This window comes from Sus scrofa, chromosome 15 (genome assembly GCF_000003025.6).
Source record: "Sus scrofa isolate TJ Tabasco breed Duroc chromosome 15, Sscrofa11.1, whole genome shotgun sequence".
Classification (NCBI taxonomy): Eukaryota; Metazoa; Chordata; class Mammalia; order Artiodactyla; family Suidae; genus Sus; species Sus scrofa.
This window is the reverse complement of record NC_010457.5, coordinates 46,485,608-46,504,052: the sequence shown is the minus strand read 5'-3', so window position 1 is coordinate 46,504,052 and position 18,445 is coordinate 46,485,608. Positions and strand designations below refer to the sequence as shown.

The window sequence follows — 18,445 nt, the reverse complement described above, 5'->3', positions numbered from 1 at the left end:
TTCCTAGTCAGATCATTAACCACTGCACCACGACGGGAACTCCGTTTGTGTACATTTCAAGTTATCTTAAGCTCATTACTGGAAAGAGGGGTCTTCTTTTAAGCACAGCAAACATAAGTCCTTTCACAATATTGGTCTAGGACCCTTTGAACCCCCAATCGCTGAAACTAATCGGAGGGATGCATTGAAACAAGAACAGAATAAAACAACGAAATGGCGATCAGACAAGGGGAGGTTCCTGGGGGGTTGTGTGTCCCCAAACATTCCCCTCTCTCCACACAGCTTCGGTCTAACAGATACTGTGTTAATCAAGAGTCTGCTCACGATGAAGTTCTGGGTCAGCAGGGGAGACGAAAGGGGAGGGGAGAAACGTCCTAATGAACTTGCCTCTGGGTTTGGGGGGCAAAGCAAAGCTGGGACCTTCCCACCGCGCAGCTCTAGCAGGGCGAACATCAGGTACTCGGACCCGCGACTTCAACTCGCAACTTCTTCCTCCCCCATCCCCCACCCAGGCGCGGGCCACTGCCGCTCGAGGAGTCCCGGCCACCACGTTACCAAGCAACAGGCTGCCAGAAGCAACTGAGCAGAATGCCAGGGGTTAGGGAAGTCGGTTGGGAAGAGAGCCTGAGCAACAGAAATGAGCCCAGGTAAGAGCCAGGCCGGGAGCCGGCCCTTGGGGGGACGGTCTAGGAAGTGGACCGGTGGTAGTGGAGGGCGCCGCCTCCCCAGCCGCCTCTCCCTCCACACGGGTCCTGTCCGGAGAGCGAATCTTCCAGACTCGCTGCACAGCTCGCTCACCCCGGGACGGAAAGCACCGCCTCCCTCCCCCAGCCCGCCTGGCTTTGGTCTGGGAGCCACCAGTCCCGCCGCCCCAGCGTGGCTCCAGCGCGCCCTCCGGTGGCGGCTCAGGGCTCCCGCGTCCCGAATCCCCAGGCCTTGCCTCTTCTCCCAACAGAAAAGCATCCTGAGGAAGAGGATGAGGTGGCCTGCGTTCTCCTTTCAGCGTCCAAGATCCTAAATTCCTCTGAAGGGGTAAAGGAAAATGGTGGCAGTGAAAAAGGTAAAACCTTCCAGGTCAAGGCTCGGATGGCAGTGAAGTTTCTGCCTTTTACTACAGGCAGCCAGTACATTGCCTAAATCCACTGCCCACCTGGTGTAGTTCCACTAACTACTCATATAATAATAAACTAACACCGCTATCTGGCATTTACTTTGTGCCAGATATTGTTCTAAACACTTTAATCTATCAACTTATCTAATCTTCACAACCCTATGAAGTCAGTCTACCATTTTCCTCCTATTACAAGTGGGGAAACAGGCACAGAGAGGTTGTTTTATATATATATATATATAGTTATATACAAAAGTAAAATTATATATATATATATAACTATGTATATAACTGGGTTATTTTTCTGTACAGCAGAAATTGACAGAACATTGTAAATCAACTATAATTAAGAAAAAATTAAAGGAAAAAAGACCCAAATGTTAAATAATAGATTGAAACACAGCTGAGCGTCCTATTTTGTTAAAAAAAAGAAAAATTAAGTTTTTTTTTTTTTAAAAGAGCTGCAGTTTTTAAGCTCCATAGAAATCATGAATAAGATGTGTGTAAATACCCAGCCAGGAGGGATCTGAGAACACTGAAGTTGAAGTCTCATTCCCTGGAAAGAAGCCTTAGGAGGCTACATACCTCAGAGGGGGCTGGTGTTCAGCATGACACTCCAGGGGAGTAGCAGAGTACTGTGGGCAGAAGGTGACATCTAAACTGATGGGCCAGGTTGCGATCTGACAGTTGCTCACAGCCCATAGGGGACATGCAGGTGACCCAGATGCAGAGGTGCCAGGAAAAGCAGTGAGGTGGAGACCTGAGGTCAGCACAGGATTTGCCACCTTCCCAAATCCAGGACCTTCATATAGGTCTTGTCAAGGGCCCCAAAAGAAGGGCTGGAGCAGCTACACCCTCACAGATAAGACACAAGACAACTGGAGGCCCAGGGACCACCAGGATGAGCCACACCTTAGTGGAGGCCAGCAGGACAGTGTGCTGACCACCCCCTCTCCAATCTTGTGAGCCCCACCGGTGTCCCTGTGCAATAGGAGGGTAATGGAAAGCTCCAGCTGGGGAGAAAGTCCTCCCAGAGAGTTTAGACACTGAGACAACTCAGCACTTCAGAGAGCATTTAAGGTCAGAAGAAACTGAGGGACATTAATTTAGCAAGACCATGTGATTGTTCTGGAACCTAAGCAGGATGAAAAGCCCTAGAGAAAAACGCCAGCATTCATAGAAGTTACATGCAAAATTTGCTTGTGTAAGAGTTCCGGTCTTCCGTGCTAGAGCATAGCCAGCATAAGGACAGGGATGCCATATGTGAGAGATATCCCAAGTCATGCTCTATCAAGGACAGCAGGGATCTCCTGCGTAAAACAAAGGCAAAATTAGGAAGGGTGACTTTGTGCCCTCTCCTCTCTCTGTCCTCTTAGGGACACTCAATTGTCACCAAGTGATCCATTCCCTAGTGCTGACCAAAAGAACGCTGACCCGATTCACTCCAAAATCATTTATTTTTTTCCCACATATGTGTATTACCAGCTGACTGAAGGGTGAGTACCTAAAGTTAGCAAGAGGTAATTCTGGATTGTGGGATTCTAGGTTATATATTCCTTTTGATCTGCATTTTGCTCTGAGTGCATCAGAAGAGGTTATTTTAGAGTTTGAGAAACTTTGGGATGCCTTGCTGGACTGATCCAGACCTCACTTGAGTTCTTTCTTATCTCCCTTAGATGAACATTTCTAACTACATTTTATTCCCAGTAAGATACAAAGCTGAGCAATATCCAGATGGACTCATGGTCCATCCCTGCCCTGTGATGAAGGCAGATTCTTCAGGTGGTCAAAGGGCTCCAGGCTCTTAACCACAGCTGCTTTCTCAGTGATGAGGGTCAGATCGTAATGGGGTTGGTGGGGGGTGTATACTTTCAACCAGCTTCTATAATATCTGGAGACCGTTGCTCCAAAGATGTGCTGACCTCTTAAAACAAAAAATAAACCCTTTTCTTATAGCAGAAACTGTCAGCCTGAGGGAACATTCTAACACAGCTCTCATTTCATTCAGGACACACTTTTAAAATTTTTTTATGAAAATTTCCAAAAGAAGTTGTCTAACATTGGGAAAAAAGAGTATAGACAGGGAACAATATCCAATCACTTGCAATGGAACATGATAGAAGATAATATGAGAAAAAGAATGTGTGTGTGTGTATAACTGCGTACTGTATAGCGGAAATGGACAGAACATTATAAATCAACCAGGATAAAAAAAAAATTTTAAGGAATGTATATCAGGAAATTTGCAAGAATCATACAGTCTCTCCCCTGCTTCAGATCTATAATCTGTTTTCTAGGAAGGAACACACAGATCTTCATAGCACTTTTTGCTCAATTGCATGACAAAAATTATGTTCTATCAATGCAAACTGTTTTCGACGTCAAGGAAGAAAAACTTCATATGGCTGTTTCATAGATGCCGAGACCTATATAGCACTCTGCCAAGGGTCTCTCATAACTTGAGAATTGTTAGTTTCTTTACCCCCTCCCCAATGTAGTTTATATCCCAGAAACAAAGATATCTGAGTTTCTGAGAGTTCTAAGTTTGATGTTTAAAGTTAGTGGTTTATTGTAAAAGTAAAACCACTGTTACACTATTGAAATCTCGAGTAGGTACAGTATTATAAGTCAAGTGAGCATCATTTCTTAAACTCATTATGTGGCTAGCAATGGGTTCTTCCCAGTGTGACCATCCATCACCTCATTATCTCTACCTCATCATCCAAGAAAGCTAGGAGACTGCTTTCTATTAATGTTGTTTAAAAATGAAACTTAAGAATTAAATCATGGAGTTTTTCAATTTTGCTTTTTAGAATATAGCTGCACATCAGAATCAGAAAATCAAATCCAACCGCAATCAGCACTGAAAGTGAGTAATTTGAGTTTGTTTGCTCTGAAAACCTGTCTGATCTTTCTTAGAGTACTTCCTAAATACATATGGGTTTTCCACAAAAATTTCCATCAAAATGCAATGGAGAGTGAGCAAGAAAGATTAAGAACGTGAGTCACCTTACCCTCACATGGTCCTTGTAATAGGCGACTTTGGGGGCTGTTTTTTATAATCATAACAAAGTATATGTTCACCTACCTAAAAATGTTCAATTTTGTATCTTGTATAATTTTGTCATAGGCCCTTCAGCATCAACTGGAATCATTTCAGGCTCTCCGAATACAGACTTTACAGAATGTTAGCATGGTAAGTTTCTTTTAATTTATGTAGAAAATACCCAAACTTAGGCTATCATTCTACATTTCTAAGCTAATGGTCACGAGTCAATTGATCAACTGATAGCAAATGTAATAAAATAGAGGCCACAACCTATTCTAGACACAAGATTTGGGTACATTCTGTTATACTTGTATTTGGATATAAGCCAATAGAAGTAACACTCACTGATTTTTTTAGAACATATGTTTAAAATGCTACCTATATAATATCATCTACAAATAGGGACTCTCATTATAAGTGATATAAAATCCAACTCAAACCCACTAAGGGAAAAATGTACCTTATCTGCTCTGGCAACTAAAACCCTAAGGACAGTTCACTTGGGGAGGGCTTCATCCATGAGACCAGGACTCACACCCTCAGGAAACCAGCCTCACGCCTTATCTCAGTTCTGTTTTTGACAGTTATGGCTTCTCGGATTCCATGTGGTAGAAAAAGGGTTGCTAGAAGTTCCACCTTTATCCTTTCAGACTCTAGTCAGACAGAGAAGAGGCTGTGCTTTTCTCTCTTAATGGTTTATAATGAGTTCTTGGCCTGATTCCGATGGCCCCACATGCAATGCTGAAGCAATCACTATTCAAAGGGAGCCAACCCTCTGACTGGTTAACTCTGAGTTCCATGCCCATCTCTTGGAGCTGAAGTGGGATTTGTATTAACAAAGGCACATGAGGACTTCCCTGTGCATCAACAGAAATGAACCCGACTAGTATCCATGAGGAGGTGGGTTCGATCCCAGGCCCCACTCAGTGGATTAAGGATCCATTGTTGCTGTGAGCTGCAGTGTAGGTCACAGATGTGGCTCAGATCTGGCGTTGCTATGGTTGTGGCATAGGCCAGCAACTATAGGTCCGATTCACCCCCTTGTCTGGGAACTTCCTTATGCCGTACATCGGGCCCTGAAAAAAACAAAACAAAACAAAACAAAAAAAACAAAAAAGCACATGGACTTTATCCAGAAGGAATAAGGGGTGGTGTTAATAGAAGGATAGGGCATGGTTATCAGGGGTATATAACACAACACATATTCACTAAAGAGCCAATATAAACTTCATCCTAGTAGCCCTGTACTCAAAGTAACTGCAGGGAAATGGGAAGAGAAGATAAAATACTCCCGAGGCTGACAGACCAGATTCCATTCTGATGACAGAGATCAAAGACCTCTGATTTATTCAACAATGTAAAAATCAAACATCTAAAATTATTTTTATTCGTAAGATTTACTGTTTTCCTAAATTGCCTTTCTGATTTTATTTATTTTATTTATTTATTTATTCTTTTTTTTTTTTTTTGCTATTTCTTGGGCCGCTCCCTCGGCATATAGAGATTCCCAGGCTAGGGGTCCAATCGGAGCTGTAGCCACTGGCCTACACCAGAGCCACAGCAATGCGGGATCCGAGCCGCGTCTGCGACCTACACCACAGCTCATGGCAACGCCGGACCCTTAACCCACTGAGCAAGGCCAGGGATCGAACCCGCAACCTCATGGTTCCTAGTCGGATTCGTTAACCACTGCACCACGTCGGGAACTCCGCCTTTCTGATTTTATAATCATACAATAAAGGCACACTTAAAGATTCCTTCAATGACAGATTACAATAAATTAAATAAATTTAATTATATTTTATATGATGGAAAAGAATTTTTACTGGTAGGAAAATTAAAGATAACTTTTAACTATAAATATTTATTATTCTTATGCATTCATAAGTTTATAAATCTGAACTCAAAGTCTAACATTCTTCATTTATCTTTTAAAGGTGCAGTCTGAAATCAGTGAGATATTGAACAAAAGTATTATTGAAGTCGAAAACCCACAATTTAGTTCAGAAAAAAATCTAGTATTCGGCACATGCAATGAAAAGGCTTTGGTATGTTATTCGGTACAAAATCATATCTATATATAGATACATCAAAAATGTTTCTACAACCAGTTTACTGTCACCTTTACATTCTCCCCTTCTTCACAGGGTGACTGGGCTGTCGGAGATGAAAATAAGGAAAGTCCTGTCCTAAAAGCCACAAAAGACGTGCGTTTACCTCTGTATTTCTGTAATTTTCTAGTTTCTCTTAGGAAAGTGTTGGGGGGGGGGGCATTTGACTTAGTCCAGATACAAAGCAAACTGAAATACAAGGAAGTTTTTATAGCGTTTCTGTCCACTTAAGAGTTTTTCTACTTTTAGGAGTGACTTAGACCCAGAGTGAATTCTCCAGAACAGGTCCAAGCTAGAGTCATTCTATCTACACTTATTAGAACCCACATTTCCAGCACAGCTATAGCCCTAGACTCATCTGAAACTAGGAAGCCAAACTAAGGTTGACAAATAGCAGACGTGGAAATTTTCGCTTCCTTAAACTTCCCTTTGACCTATTACCTGTCTTCTCCACCTATCTCTGATGGTCTCTTGAGAAATGCTGAATTTCCATTTCTGGAATTGAGGGGTTAGCCCTTCTATTTCATCCCCTAAGGAAATAGGTGCAATTTCTAAGCAAATTGTGACCCAGAGTTACAGAACTCTAAAGAATGGTTAAATTTTCTGGAGAAAATGAATCATACTTGTTAGGCTTCTTTGCTGCAGAAATGGATAAAATGTTCATTCTGATGGTAAAAATAAATCCTCCACAAAATATTATCTTAATTTGCTGGTGAAATAGCAAGTGAAAGTACATTTATAGTGTACCTTTTATTGTTACTAGCCTATACAGAATCAAGAAGAAACCCTTTCTATGGAGAAAATTCATCATTTTGAGGATTCTAGGACTCTTCATTCAGTGGAAGAAAAAGTCAGCACCGATAGCATTAACAGTCGCTCTCAAGGTGTAAATATTCCATCCCAGATACATCTCAAGGACATATTAACTCTGAGAACCTCAATAGATAATTCAGCTTCAGAAAACCCTGACATGTTGAAAAATCGTAATAACCTTTATAATTTTCTACCTAACACACCTCAAAATGGGATGTCTCAAGCTGATACTGTAATTCTGGATAAGTCCAGAATTACTATGCCTTTTCTCAAACATGGATTTTGTGAAAATTTAGATGATATTTGCCAGTCTATCAAACAAATGAAGGAAGAGCTTCAAAAGTCACATGATAGGGAACTTGCACTTACAAATGAACTTCAAACTTTAAAAGCTGTTCCAAACAATGGTAACTATAACCTGTCCCCCATTCACAAGGAAAAAATTAACTTTATTAAGGAAGAAAATATTGAGAGTAACTTAAATGAAGATATAAAATCAAAGAGAATTTTGGAATTAGAGGCATTAGTCAACAAATTACTCCCTCTCAGGGAAACAGTGTCAAAATTCCACGTGAATTTTTGTAGGAAGTGCAGAAAATTATCTAGGAGTGAAATAAACAGAGGGAGAAAGAATGAGAAAAACAATAAAGAAATTCCTATCACTGACAAGAGTATCACAGATTTAAAATTCCATTCTAGAATTCCAAGACATACACTGTCATTCTTTGACCCAACAAAATATGAAATGAAAGATGAAGAAAGGCAACCATTTGCAGTAAAACAAGGATCAATAATATGTGAAAATGAGAAAACATCCAAAGCCAATTCTGTTACTGAGCAGTGTATTGCAAAAATTCAGTACTTACAGAACTACCTGAGAGAGTCTATGCACATCCAGAAAAACGTAATGAAACTAGAGAATGAAAACCTAACTCTTAAGTCCAAAATTAAACCTCTTGTCTTTACCACACAATCTCTGATACAGAAAATTGAAATATATGAAAAGCAACTTAAGAATCTTGTTGAAGAAAAGAACACTATTCAGTCCAAGTTAATTAAAACAGAAGAAGATAGCAAAGAATGTCTTAACGAATTGAAAAAAATAATTAGTAACTATAATATTCTCCAAGGACAAAATAAAACCCTACAGGAAAAAAATAGTCAACTTTCTTTAGAGAAGCAACAAATGATAGAAACATTAGATCAACTAAAAAGTAAGGAACACAAAACTCAAAGTGACATGGCCATTGTCAGTAATGAAAATAAGCGACTGAGCATAGAAATGGAATCAATGATAACAAACATTCTATTGCTACAAGAAGAGAAGGAAATATTAGAGAAGAAAACATACCAACTTCTAAAGGAAAAAGGCTCACTTGAAAATGAACTAAAAGAAAACCACCTAGAGATAATGCAGCTGAAGGAGAAAGAAAAACTGGCAAAAACTGAACAAGAGACACTTCTTCAATTAATAGAAACAGTTAAAGATGAAAAGCTTAATCTTGAAACTACCTTACAAGAATCTACCACTGCAAGAGAAATGATGAAAAGAGAAATTGAGGATATTCAAAAATATAAATCCACCACTGAAGAGAATTTTCTCCAAGAAATAAAAAATGCAAAATCAGAAGCAAATATTTATAAGAATAGTTTGTCAGAAATGGGCAATGAATGCGAAATGTTATCAAAAATGGTAATAGAAATTAAAACTGATAATCAGATCCTAAAAGAGGAATTAAAAAAACAGAGTCAAGAAAGTATAAAATTTGAAAACAGCATCAGTAGACTTGAGGAAGACAAAATACTTTTAGAAAACTATGTAAGAAGTATAGAAAATGAAAGGGATGCCTTGGAATTTGAGATGCAGAATCTTCAAAGAGTCTATCTAAATCTAAGTGAAAAAATCTGTAGTCAGCATATTGACCTATCAAAAATGGGTTATGTTTCAAGAAGAGAGAAACTCCATTTTGACAACTATGATATTTATGAGGACACCTCTAGTTCTAGGAGTAAGCCTTTAACTCCTGGTTTGAAAGGTATGTATATCACGGTGGATTAGTAGAAATGTGTTGAAGACTCATTTAGCCTATTGGGCATTAGCCAGAGGACAGTAATAAGGAAACTTTTAAGGTGAATACAATTTAGTTTTGTAAGATTTGTATCTGGTTTCTTATACAGTGAAATTATTCAGAGATTTTGCTCTTTTGATGAAATTCATGTTATTTTATTTATACTACTTCCAGGTATTGTGCATGCTCAAAGCAACTTTGGCAGCAAGCAGAGATTTTTTTTTTAATTATTATTTTCCTGAAGTACACACAGCAGTACTACCTTTAAAAAAATTCTTCTTTTTTTTACAGGAATTCCAAGTAAACTGTATCAATTGCTTCCATCCAAGACATGCAAATAAATTTCTAAGATCAATGTTTCAAAATCCTTTGTCCAAGTACCTTTTTCCCAGCAGAAGAATTTTATATTCACTTTTACATATGATTATAATTACCTTATAATTGATTAGACTGATTTTTTAATTAAAAACTGGCATCCGTATATATTTTTATGTTGTCAGGAACTATAAACAGTCTGAGATTTTTATCAAACTTGTAAGCTAATATGTAGCCTGACACGGTTTCATGGGTCTAGTGGAAAACATGAAATCCCTGGGTCAGAGACAAAGGATAGCTTGTTGCTCACAGCAAGAGTGGTAGCCAAAGTAACATCATTTTTCCACTGGTTCTCCAAGCCCCAGTTCCTATAGACAACATGAAAAAGGCTACATAGTGGTTGTATTAAAAGAGGAAACTCTGGGAGTTTCCTTTGTGGCTCAGCAGTTAACGAACCCAGCTAGGATCCATGAGGATGCAGTTTGATCCCTAGCCTCACTCAATGGGTTAAAAATGTTGCCATGAGCTGTGGTGTAGGTCAAGATGCGGCTCAGATCCCACATTGCCGTGACTATGGTGTAGGCCGGCAGCTGCGGCTCCAATTCAACTCCTTGCCTGGGAACTTCCATATGCTGAGGGTGCAGACCTAAAAAAAAAAAAAAAAAAAAAAAAGTAGAAACTCTGGGTTAGGAAACCATTTCTTTTATGAGTACAGTAAGCATGCCTGCCCTTTGTTCTAGACAGAAACATTACCTTTATTATACAGGACAGTTAGCATACCTGTCTTGCTCCAGAGGAGACACTATCTCTAGCTTCCAAGACTGCTTGTTATACAAATAAATGTCGAATTTTGTCAAATGCCTTTTCTGCATCTTAAGGTGATCATGTGTTTTTCCCACTTTAATCTGTAAATATGGTAATTACACTTATTAATCTTGAAACATTATACCAACTTAAGTTCCTGAGATGAACTTCATCAGATATCATGTATTATCCTTTTAACATACATTTCTGGATTCAATTTGATAATATTCTGTTAAGGATTTCTGCTTCTATGTTCAGGATATTGGTGTCTATTATTTTCTTTAAATGTCTTTATCTGATTCGATGTTCAAGAAAATCCTGAGGAAAATATGGAATTTTCATATTCAGGAAAATATGACACCAGGTTTTCCAACAGGAAAGTGTTCCCTCCTCTGTTTTCTGAAAGAATTAGTGTAGAATTGGTATTATTGATATTATTTCTTTCTAAATACATAATATAATTCACCAGAGAGCCTGGAGTTTTTTAAATGAAAAGGTTTTACACTGCAAAAACAATTCCATTAATATAGAACCATTCAGATTTTCTATTTCTTCTTGAGTCAGTTTTGATCATTTGTATGTTCTGAGGAATTTGTACATTTCCTATAAGTTCTCAAATGTATTGCTATGAAGTTGTTTATAGTGTTCCTTATTATCTTTTTAATGTCCAGAGAACCTGTGGTGATGTCCCATTTTTCACATCTGACAATGATAATTTGGGATTTCTTGTGATTCTCTGAGCTTCTTGGATTTGGATTTATAATTTTCAGCACATTTGGAAATTTTCAGGCATTATTTCTTTAAATCTTTTTTTCTTTGCTCCTTTCTGAGAGTCAATTACATATATGTTAGAACATTTGATATTGTCCTAGAGCTCACTGGAATTATTTTCATTTTCTTTTCAGTCTTTTTTCTGTGTTTCACTTTGGATACTTTCTATTACTGTATCTCCAAGTTCACTGGTTTTTTTATTTTGGAATGCCAATTTGCTGTAACTCCCACTTTATGAAGATTTTCATTTTAGTTACTTTATTTTTCATATCCAGATTTTTCATTTGTTTCTTGTTTATATCTTTGCTTTTTCTTCCCATTGTGTTCAGATTTTCCTTTAAAGACATTAACACAGTTGAAATCGCTATTTTAATGTCCTTATTTGCTAATCCGTCTTCTTTACCATTTTGGGGTTTATATCCATTGACTGTTTTTTCTCCCAGTTATGGCTCATATTTTCCTGCTTCCTGGCATGTCTAGTAGTTTTTTACTGCAAGATGAATTGTTGTGAAATTTACATTGCTAATTGCCCAAATTTTGTTGTTTTCCTTGACAGATGGTTGGAATTGGTTGCATTAGGCATTACATTACTTCTGTTTCAATGTGATCCTTTTGAGGCTTGTTTTTTAAAATTCTGTTAGGGTGTTAAAGAACCTCTAACCTATTCTAGATCCTCTGGATTCACCTGAATGCAGAGAGGGGGGAACTTCCCAGCCTTGATTGAGCTCCAGGAACCAGTTACCAGAGATGCCCATGTTGTACTTTGTACTGCCTATGGAATTTAACCATATTCATGCATATGTTAGGAGTTAAGGAGATTCCTATGTGGATTTCTGAACTCTTTTCCTATGTAGCTCTTTCCTCTCTAGAACTCTACCCCACAAATTCCAACCATTTTAGATTCCTTAGGTTCCAATTTCTGTTTCAATTCAGTGAGGCTCTTATCTATACTTTGAGATTGCAAGTCCTGGAGTTCTCGTCGTGGCGCAGTGGTTAACGAATCTGACTAGGAACCATGAGGTTGCAGGTTCGATCCCTGCCCTTGCTCAGTGGGTTAATGATCCGGCGTTGCCGTGAGCTGTAGTGAAGGTTGCAGAAGCGGCTCGGATCCCGCGTTGCTGTGGCTCTGGTGTAGGACGGTGGCTACAGCTCCGATTCCACCCCTAGCCTGGGAACCTCCATATGCCGCGGGAGCGGCCCAAGAAATAGCAAAAAGACAAAAAAAAAAAAAAAGAGGTCGCAAGTCCTCCATCCTCTCCAGTCCCAAAGTGCCTCCAGACAAAAAGCAATTGCAGGGCCCACCTCAATTGTTTCCTTTTCTTCATGGCTCAGTCTTGCGAGCTATGTCCAGTGTCTAAAAGAGTTATTATGCATGTTTTGTATATATAAAATTGTTTAGTTTCTAATTCCTTAAAGAAGTATAAATCCAATTCCTGCTACTCTGTCTTGGCCAGGAGCCAATTGGGGGTAGTCAAGTTTGAGAATTTTGGAAAGTCCTATGAATAGAGAGAACATAATATTGATTTTTCTAGATAGCTGGTATATGTAGATATGTTTTCCCACCAAATCTCCCCCAGCTATAAAGAAGTGGCCGGTAACTATGAGTTTATGTGTACAAGGCTATTGACCAGGCAATCTTCACTTTAAGATGTATAAGCAGAGAGCCACTCGTTAGCCTACAGAGCCCTCCAGGATAAGAACCAGAACTATTCTTACCAGCATAATAATGCCAGAATAAGAACCTTACTCTTGTAGTCCCAATTTTCCTTAGGTAGCTCTTCTAATGTTCAGAGACAAGACGTTTCGTTTTTTAATCTGGAGGGTAAAATTCTGGGTTGCCTGAGCAGGGAAAGCACTGAGGATGGGAAAGAAATAGGAGTAAAAAAATAAATTTACTGAAAAAGTCTTTCCCAAACACATTTTTTGGGGGTGCTCCTGTGGCATGTGGAGGTTCCTCAGTCAAGGACTGACACTGCACCACAGCAGTGATGGGAGCCACAGCAGTGACAACACTGATCCTTAACCACTAGGCCACTACGGAGCTCCTGCAACCCCTTTAAAGGCCAGGTATATATCTATATTGACACAGTCTCTCCCCCACTTCATTGGGAAAAATACAGGTCCAGAAGAATACTTCAACCCTTATACATTCTGATTTTCACATCTGAGAAGCCTAGAATGGCAGAGGGACAAGTACTAAGAAAGCACTATGGATCAAAATTAACTCCCTCAATACATGATATTAGATATTGTAAATTTCCCTTTTTAAATACCACCACCACCCTGCCCCAATTTAATGAGGATTATTGATAGAGACCTCACTATGAATTACAGTAATGTATTTAAATCATATCTTTTAAGAACAGATATTTCTGAGTGGTAGGGTGAGTGAAGAAGAGTCACCTTGGGAAGGGGAGGGTAAGTCCTACAGAGGCAGCTATGGCAGAGGCAGCTCTGGACAGCTATAGAGGGACACAAGAGGACAACAAAGACCAACCTCATCCATCTTGAAGCTTGATCATTTTTTATAAGATATTGAACTGCAAGTGCATTCTCCGCTCTCCCTTCCCCCAGCTCATACTGTGGCTGCCATTAGCCGATCTGATGCTTTACACAGGCCATCAATAGAAGGCATTATACCACATAAACTGAGACATCTGCCTCCCTATATGATGTGTATATGCACAAATCTATGCAATATGACTGGACTGATACTTTCCTTTGATGTTAAGAATGAATTAATGGACTATGACACTTGGATAGCTACCAACTCAAGTGACAAATACCTCCGAGAAGGAAGAGCACATTAAAAATTCATTGTCCACTTTCTACCCCTTTAGCCCCCATAACACCCCTACCATCCAACCCTGCAATTTTTGAACATTAGGAGTAAAATCTTTCAAATGATAGCCTTCACGTCAAGATTTTTATAACATTTCTAAACATTCCTAAACATCTCCTCAAAAAAACAGATCTAAACACAGATCAGCAAGCATATGTTAAATTATTAACAAATACTATTTATTATGTAATAGTACTAAAAGAAGGAAGAGTATTCGAGTCATGGGCTTAAACTTCTTTTAAATGCTTCAGCTATCTGTTACACAACATTTTATATTTTTTCAAATAATTAGAACTTGATAATGAATTTCTGGTAGTCAGACCTATAAGCTATTTGTCTTCCATATGCTAATAGGACTGTACTGAAGCAGTCTTGTAGTTCTTCATATTTAGTGCCCTAAAAGTGGAAAATAAATGCACATTTAATTTTAAAGGAGCAGTTAAAATATTCATTATTCTCTTAAAAACGTTTAGCAATTAAAAAATTAACAATCTAAAATCAAATTTTCTCACCAAATAAAAAGCTTCACATTATATGTCAGAAATACTTTTTTAAATGTAATTTAAGAGAGAAAAATGATTTCTGAGACCAATTTTAAATACTGCTGCCCAGAGCTTTATTAGTTTTAAAACTAAGACAAAAGAAGCCAAAACTCGATTTAGGATAACATTTGTGATAATATTTTAAAAGAGAGGATTTCCCATCGTGGCGCAGTGGAAATGAATCTGACAAGGACCCACGAGGTTGCGGGTTCAATCCCTGGCCTCACTCAGTGGGTTAAGGATCCGCGTTGCCGTGAACTGTGGTGTAGTTCACGGATGTGGCTTGGATCTGGAGTTACTGTGGCTGTGGTGTAGGCAAGCAGCTGTAGTTCTGATTTGACCCCTAGCCTGGGAACCTCCATATGCCACAGGTGTGGCCCTAAAAAGACAAAAAAGAAAAAAAAAAAGAGAGTTCAATAAACTCAAAATTACTAAAGAAAAGGTAAACTTCTAATTTTCCAAAGGAACAATCAGTTACTCTTTTCTTTTCTCTGCTCTAAACATATACGCTAGGACATCATACTATATATATATATATATAGTTTCAACTTTCCCAGATCTATTCTCTGTATAGAAAAGAACACACAGAAAACCTGAAACCATTCTTCCCACACCCAAAAAATATTCCATCTATTTGAGGGTGAATGTGGTGAGGAAAATTCTAATTTTACTGTCAATTCTGTCGTTACTGTCAATTCCATTGTATAGCTAAAGTTGGACAGAGTACTGATAAGCAATTTGTCGAAGAATAAAGGTCAAAGGACATGGGAAAAAAGGTCCATATCTTTTTGTTTCCCAGTGCAATCCTCTACCAACTAACCCATGTGGCATATAATTCCTGTAGACAACAGTTAAATTATATAAATAATGAAGGGCAGTCTTACTTTTGTGATATAATAATAATGTTGGTATTATAATCACTGTCCACAAGTGATAAAGATGTACTACAGTTTATGTAAAAGGAAAGAATGTGAATTTGATATCCTTTAGCTAAATCCATTGTATGATTATGCTGAAGTTAGAAATGTTAGTTAGTTTGACTAGCATTAAAACTTTTTAAGTGACTATGTAGAAAGGCAATCAAATGAATTCTTCAGTTACTTATGATCTTGTATACACACCAAAAGAATGAATTGTAGCTTTCTAATTTACATTCTGAACTTCTTTTTAGTTTTAAGAGTACTCAAAGCCTAGGTAAAATTGAAGTTTTATGATATATTAATAATATACATATACTTTTCCTCACACTATTATAATGTGATGGCAATACCATTTTTAATTAATCAGAATAGTTCCTGTTTCATAGAAGGTTTTTTAAAAGTTAAGGATAGAATAAGTGTCATTAGGATCCCACACAATTACTGAGAACCTGGAGCCCACATAGAGATAATAATTTTAAAAGGGTCAAAAGATCATTTTGAGAAACAGACATACACTGCTAATCAAACTATGTATATCTAAATAGTCTCAAACTACTCTAAATAAGGTGGTATAGATTTGTTTTACAAATTAGGGACAGTATAGTTTGGTACAGATAAACTAAGTGTTTTCAACTGGGAATTTCAGAAGATGGGAAAGAACTTCTATAAGGAAGAAGCTCGGATTTCTAAAGTCCCCCTAATTTCTACATGCTACAGATTGTGGCCCCTTTTTATGGCCACAACCTGCAGCATATGGAAATTCTCTGGAGCCAGGGATTGAATCTGGGCTGCAGCTGCGGCAACACCAGATCCTTTAACCCACTGCACCAGGCTGAGGATCAAACCCGCGCCTCCACAGCACCTGGAGCTGCTGCAGTTGGATTCTTAACCCACTGCACCAGAGCAGGAACTCCAAATTTGTCAATTTTTAAAGCATGTAGAAATAAAAGATTTGATTTTTAGATCTGAAGAAATCTAAAAGTTGAAAGTAATTTGTCTTGGCTTAAGGGCTAAATGTAACACATTACTACCTTTTGACATTCAAAGTCATTACACTTTCAATTGGTCTGCTTTTTGGTCCACCTGGTGGATGGAAAATCTTAGCACCTTTGCTGGAAATAGGGCTTGTCAATTTAACCACATAAGGGTCAGCAGAATGTGAAGGGTAAGGATCAAATGTTCCTGCCTTCATTCCACCAGCCTACAAACAAAAATGAGACAATTTAATGTGGTTTTGTGAAAATGTTTCTAACAAAATTAGTTTCAGTTCATACATACTTGTGTATTGTATATGGAGTTAGTTTTACATTTAAAGAAAACTGTCTATACTGTTTAATTCAAATACCATCAAAGAAAGGGTCTCCCTACCACCAACTTTATGGGGTTAAGACACTGTAATTCCAACAGTTCTCTATTAGAATGCAAATGCTTATAAGAAGGTAATATTCTAAACTATTACGAGGGGCTAATATTTTACTGAGAGTTTATCAGATCAGGATCATCTACTTAACAGGTGAGCCCATTACTGAAGGAATGAGACCCAGGTCATGTGTATTTTGCTAGAGAAGGGAGTTGGGGCTCAGAACCAGAGGATGAAAGAAGAAGCCAAGGGTGAGGTTGGTCCAACAGGGAGCCTGGAACAACATGAGTTCCCTAAATGTCAGTAAATTTTGGGGAAGATACTAAAAAATAAAAATAAAGGAATAGCATATAGAAACAGAAAGTGAGAGGAAAATGTGATCCACAGTCAGCCCTCCCTATCCATCCTCAGATTCATCTAACCTCGCATCAAAAATATTTTTAAAAAAGAATTCCAGAAAGTTCCAAAGAGCAAAACTTGAACTTTTCATGTGCAAGAAACTATTTACAAAGCATTTACACTGCATTAGATATTATAAGTAATCTAGAGTTGATTCAAAGCATACAGGAGGATATGCACAGGTTATAGCTAAATACTGCATCATTTTATATAAGGGACTTGAATATCCTAAAATTTTGGTATGGGTGTGGGGGAGTGGGAATGATTCTGGAACAAATCCCCTATGGATACTGAGGGACAACTGTACCATACATTATACTTTTTTTATAATCTATTAAGAGGAGTCAATCAAATTATTTTTTACCTATACACAAAACAAACAAGCATTTGCTTTGACTTTTTAAACTGATTCACTAACAGGATTTTTATCATATTACACATGGAAACCAAGAAAGCTTTATACAATCACAATAACCTATTTAATTATCTATCCTTTCTCTTACAATGTCTAAGCCAGATATACATGAAAACTTGATGCATTTGAAAGATATAGTTGTAATTTTTAAAGTTTTCCAAATTGAGACACACGGACTATTTTTAAGAGCAACAAATAATAGGGAATCTTAAGAAAATAAATCAATAAATGTAAAAGCAAAATGGATGAACTGAAAGTGGAAAAACATACATGATAAACAAACCAAACCACCAGATGATGTCTTAGAAAATAAACAGATAAATTTATGTTATAGTTAACATTAAGAAATGGGTGGGAAAAAATCTATAAAATAATATTTTTGTAAATCACTGTTAATAAATTTGAAAACCTGAGTGAAATGAATGATATTCAAAGAAAGTATAATCAAAATTGACTCAAAAAAAAAAAAAAATGGAGTTCCTGTCATGGCTCAGTGGTTAACGAACCCAACTAGTAACCATGAGGTTGCGGGTTTGAGCCCTGGCCTCACTCAGTGGGTTAAGGATCTGGCATTGCCCTGAGCTGTGGTGTAGGTCGCAGACACAGCTCAGATCCCGTGCTGTTGTGGCTCTGGAGGAGGCCAGCGGCTACAGCTCTGATTAGACCCCTAGCCTGGGAACCTCCATATGCTGCAGGTGCAGCCCTAGAAAAGACAAAAAAAAAAAAAAAAAACAGAACGCCTATGGGAAAAGGGCACCATGTAAGAAATTAAGCATAGAACATTTCCTATGAGAATTTTTTCAACCTTTCTAGGGACAGATATTTCTGGTGCAATTAAACTCTTATAGAACACAGAAAAAGAAGGAAATATCCCTATTATTTTATGATGCAAGCATCTTCTTAGACCAAATAGGATAAGGCATA

General features: G+C 38.1%; 2 protein-coding genes across 12 annotated transcripts in view; one reads left to right on the top strand and one right to left on the bottom strand.

Annotated features, from left to right (window-relative positions):
- Positions 1 to 18,445, bottom strand: part of C15H4orf47 (chromosome 15 open reading frame, human C4orf47) — a 141,494-nt gene that overhangs the window by 108,121 nt on the left and 14,928 nt on the right. For 8 of the 10 annotated variants that reach the window (XM_013984045.2, XM_005671713.3, XM_005671711.2 and 5 more), the window contains 2 exon segments: positions 16,379 to 16,548; positions 14,043 to 14,281 (listed from right to left, as the gene is read on the bottom strand). The exons of 1 other annotated variant lie outside the window; for it this stretch is intronic. In XM_013984045.2, the coding sequence (XP_013839499.1) occupies positions 14,233 to 14,281; positions 16,379 to 16,548 (219 nt within the window). In that variant the 3' untranslated portion in view covers positions 14,043 to 14,232. 10 annotated transcript variants of the gene reach the window in all.
- Positions 377 to 9,518, top strand: CCDC110 (coiled-coil domain containing 110). Of its 2 annotated transcripts, XM_005671722.3 has the most exons (8): positions 377 to 647; positions 956 to 1,060; positions 3,925 to 3,980; positions 4,242 to 4,307; positions 6,098 to 6,208; positions 6,308 to 6,367; positions 7,035 to 9,120; positions 9,445 to 9,518. In XM_005671722.3, exons 1-8 carry the CDS (start codon positions 638 to 640, stop codon positions 9,492 to 9,494), a joined length of 2,544 nt encoding a protein of 847 aa, XP_005671779.1. In that variant the 5' UTR covers positions 377 to 637; the 3' UTR covers positions 9,495 to 9,518. The 2 variants fall into 2 exon arrangements, with proteins under 2 accessions (XP_005671779.1, XP_020931243.1); XM_021075584.1 differs by lacking the exon at positions 956 to 1,060.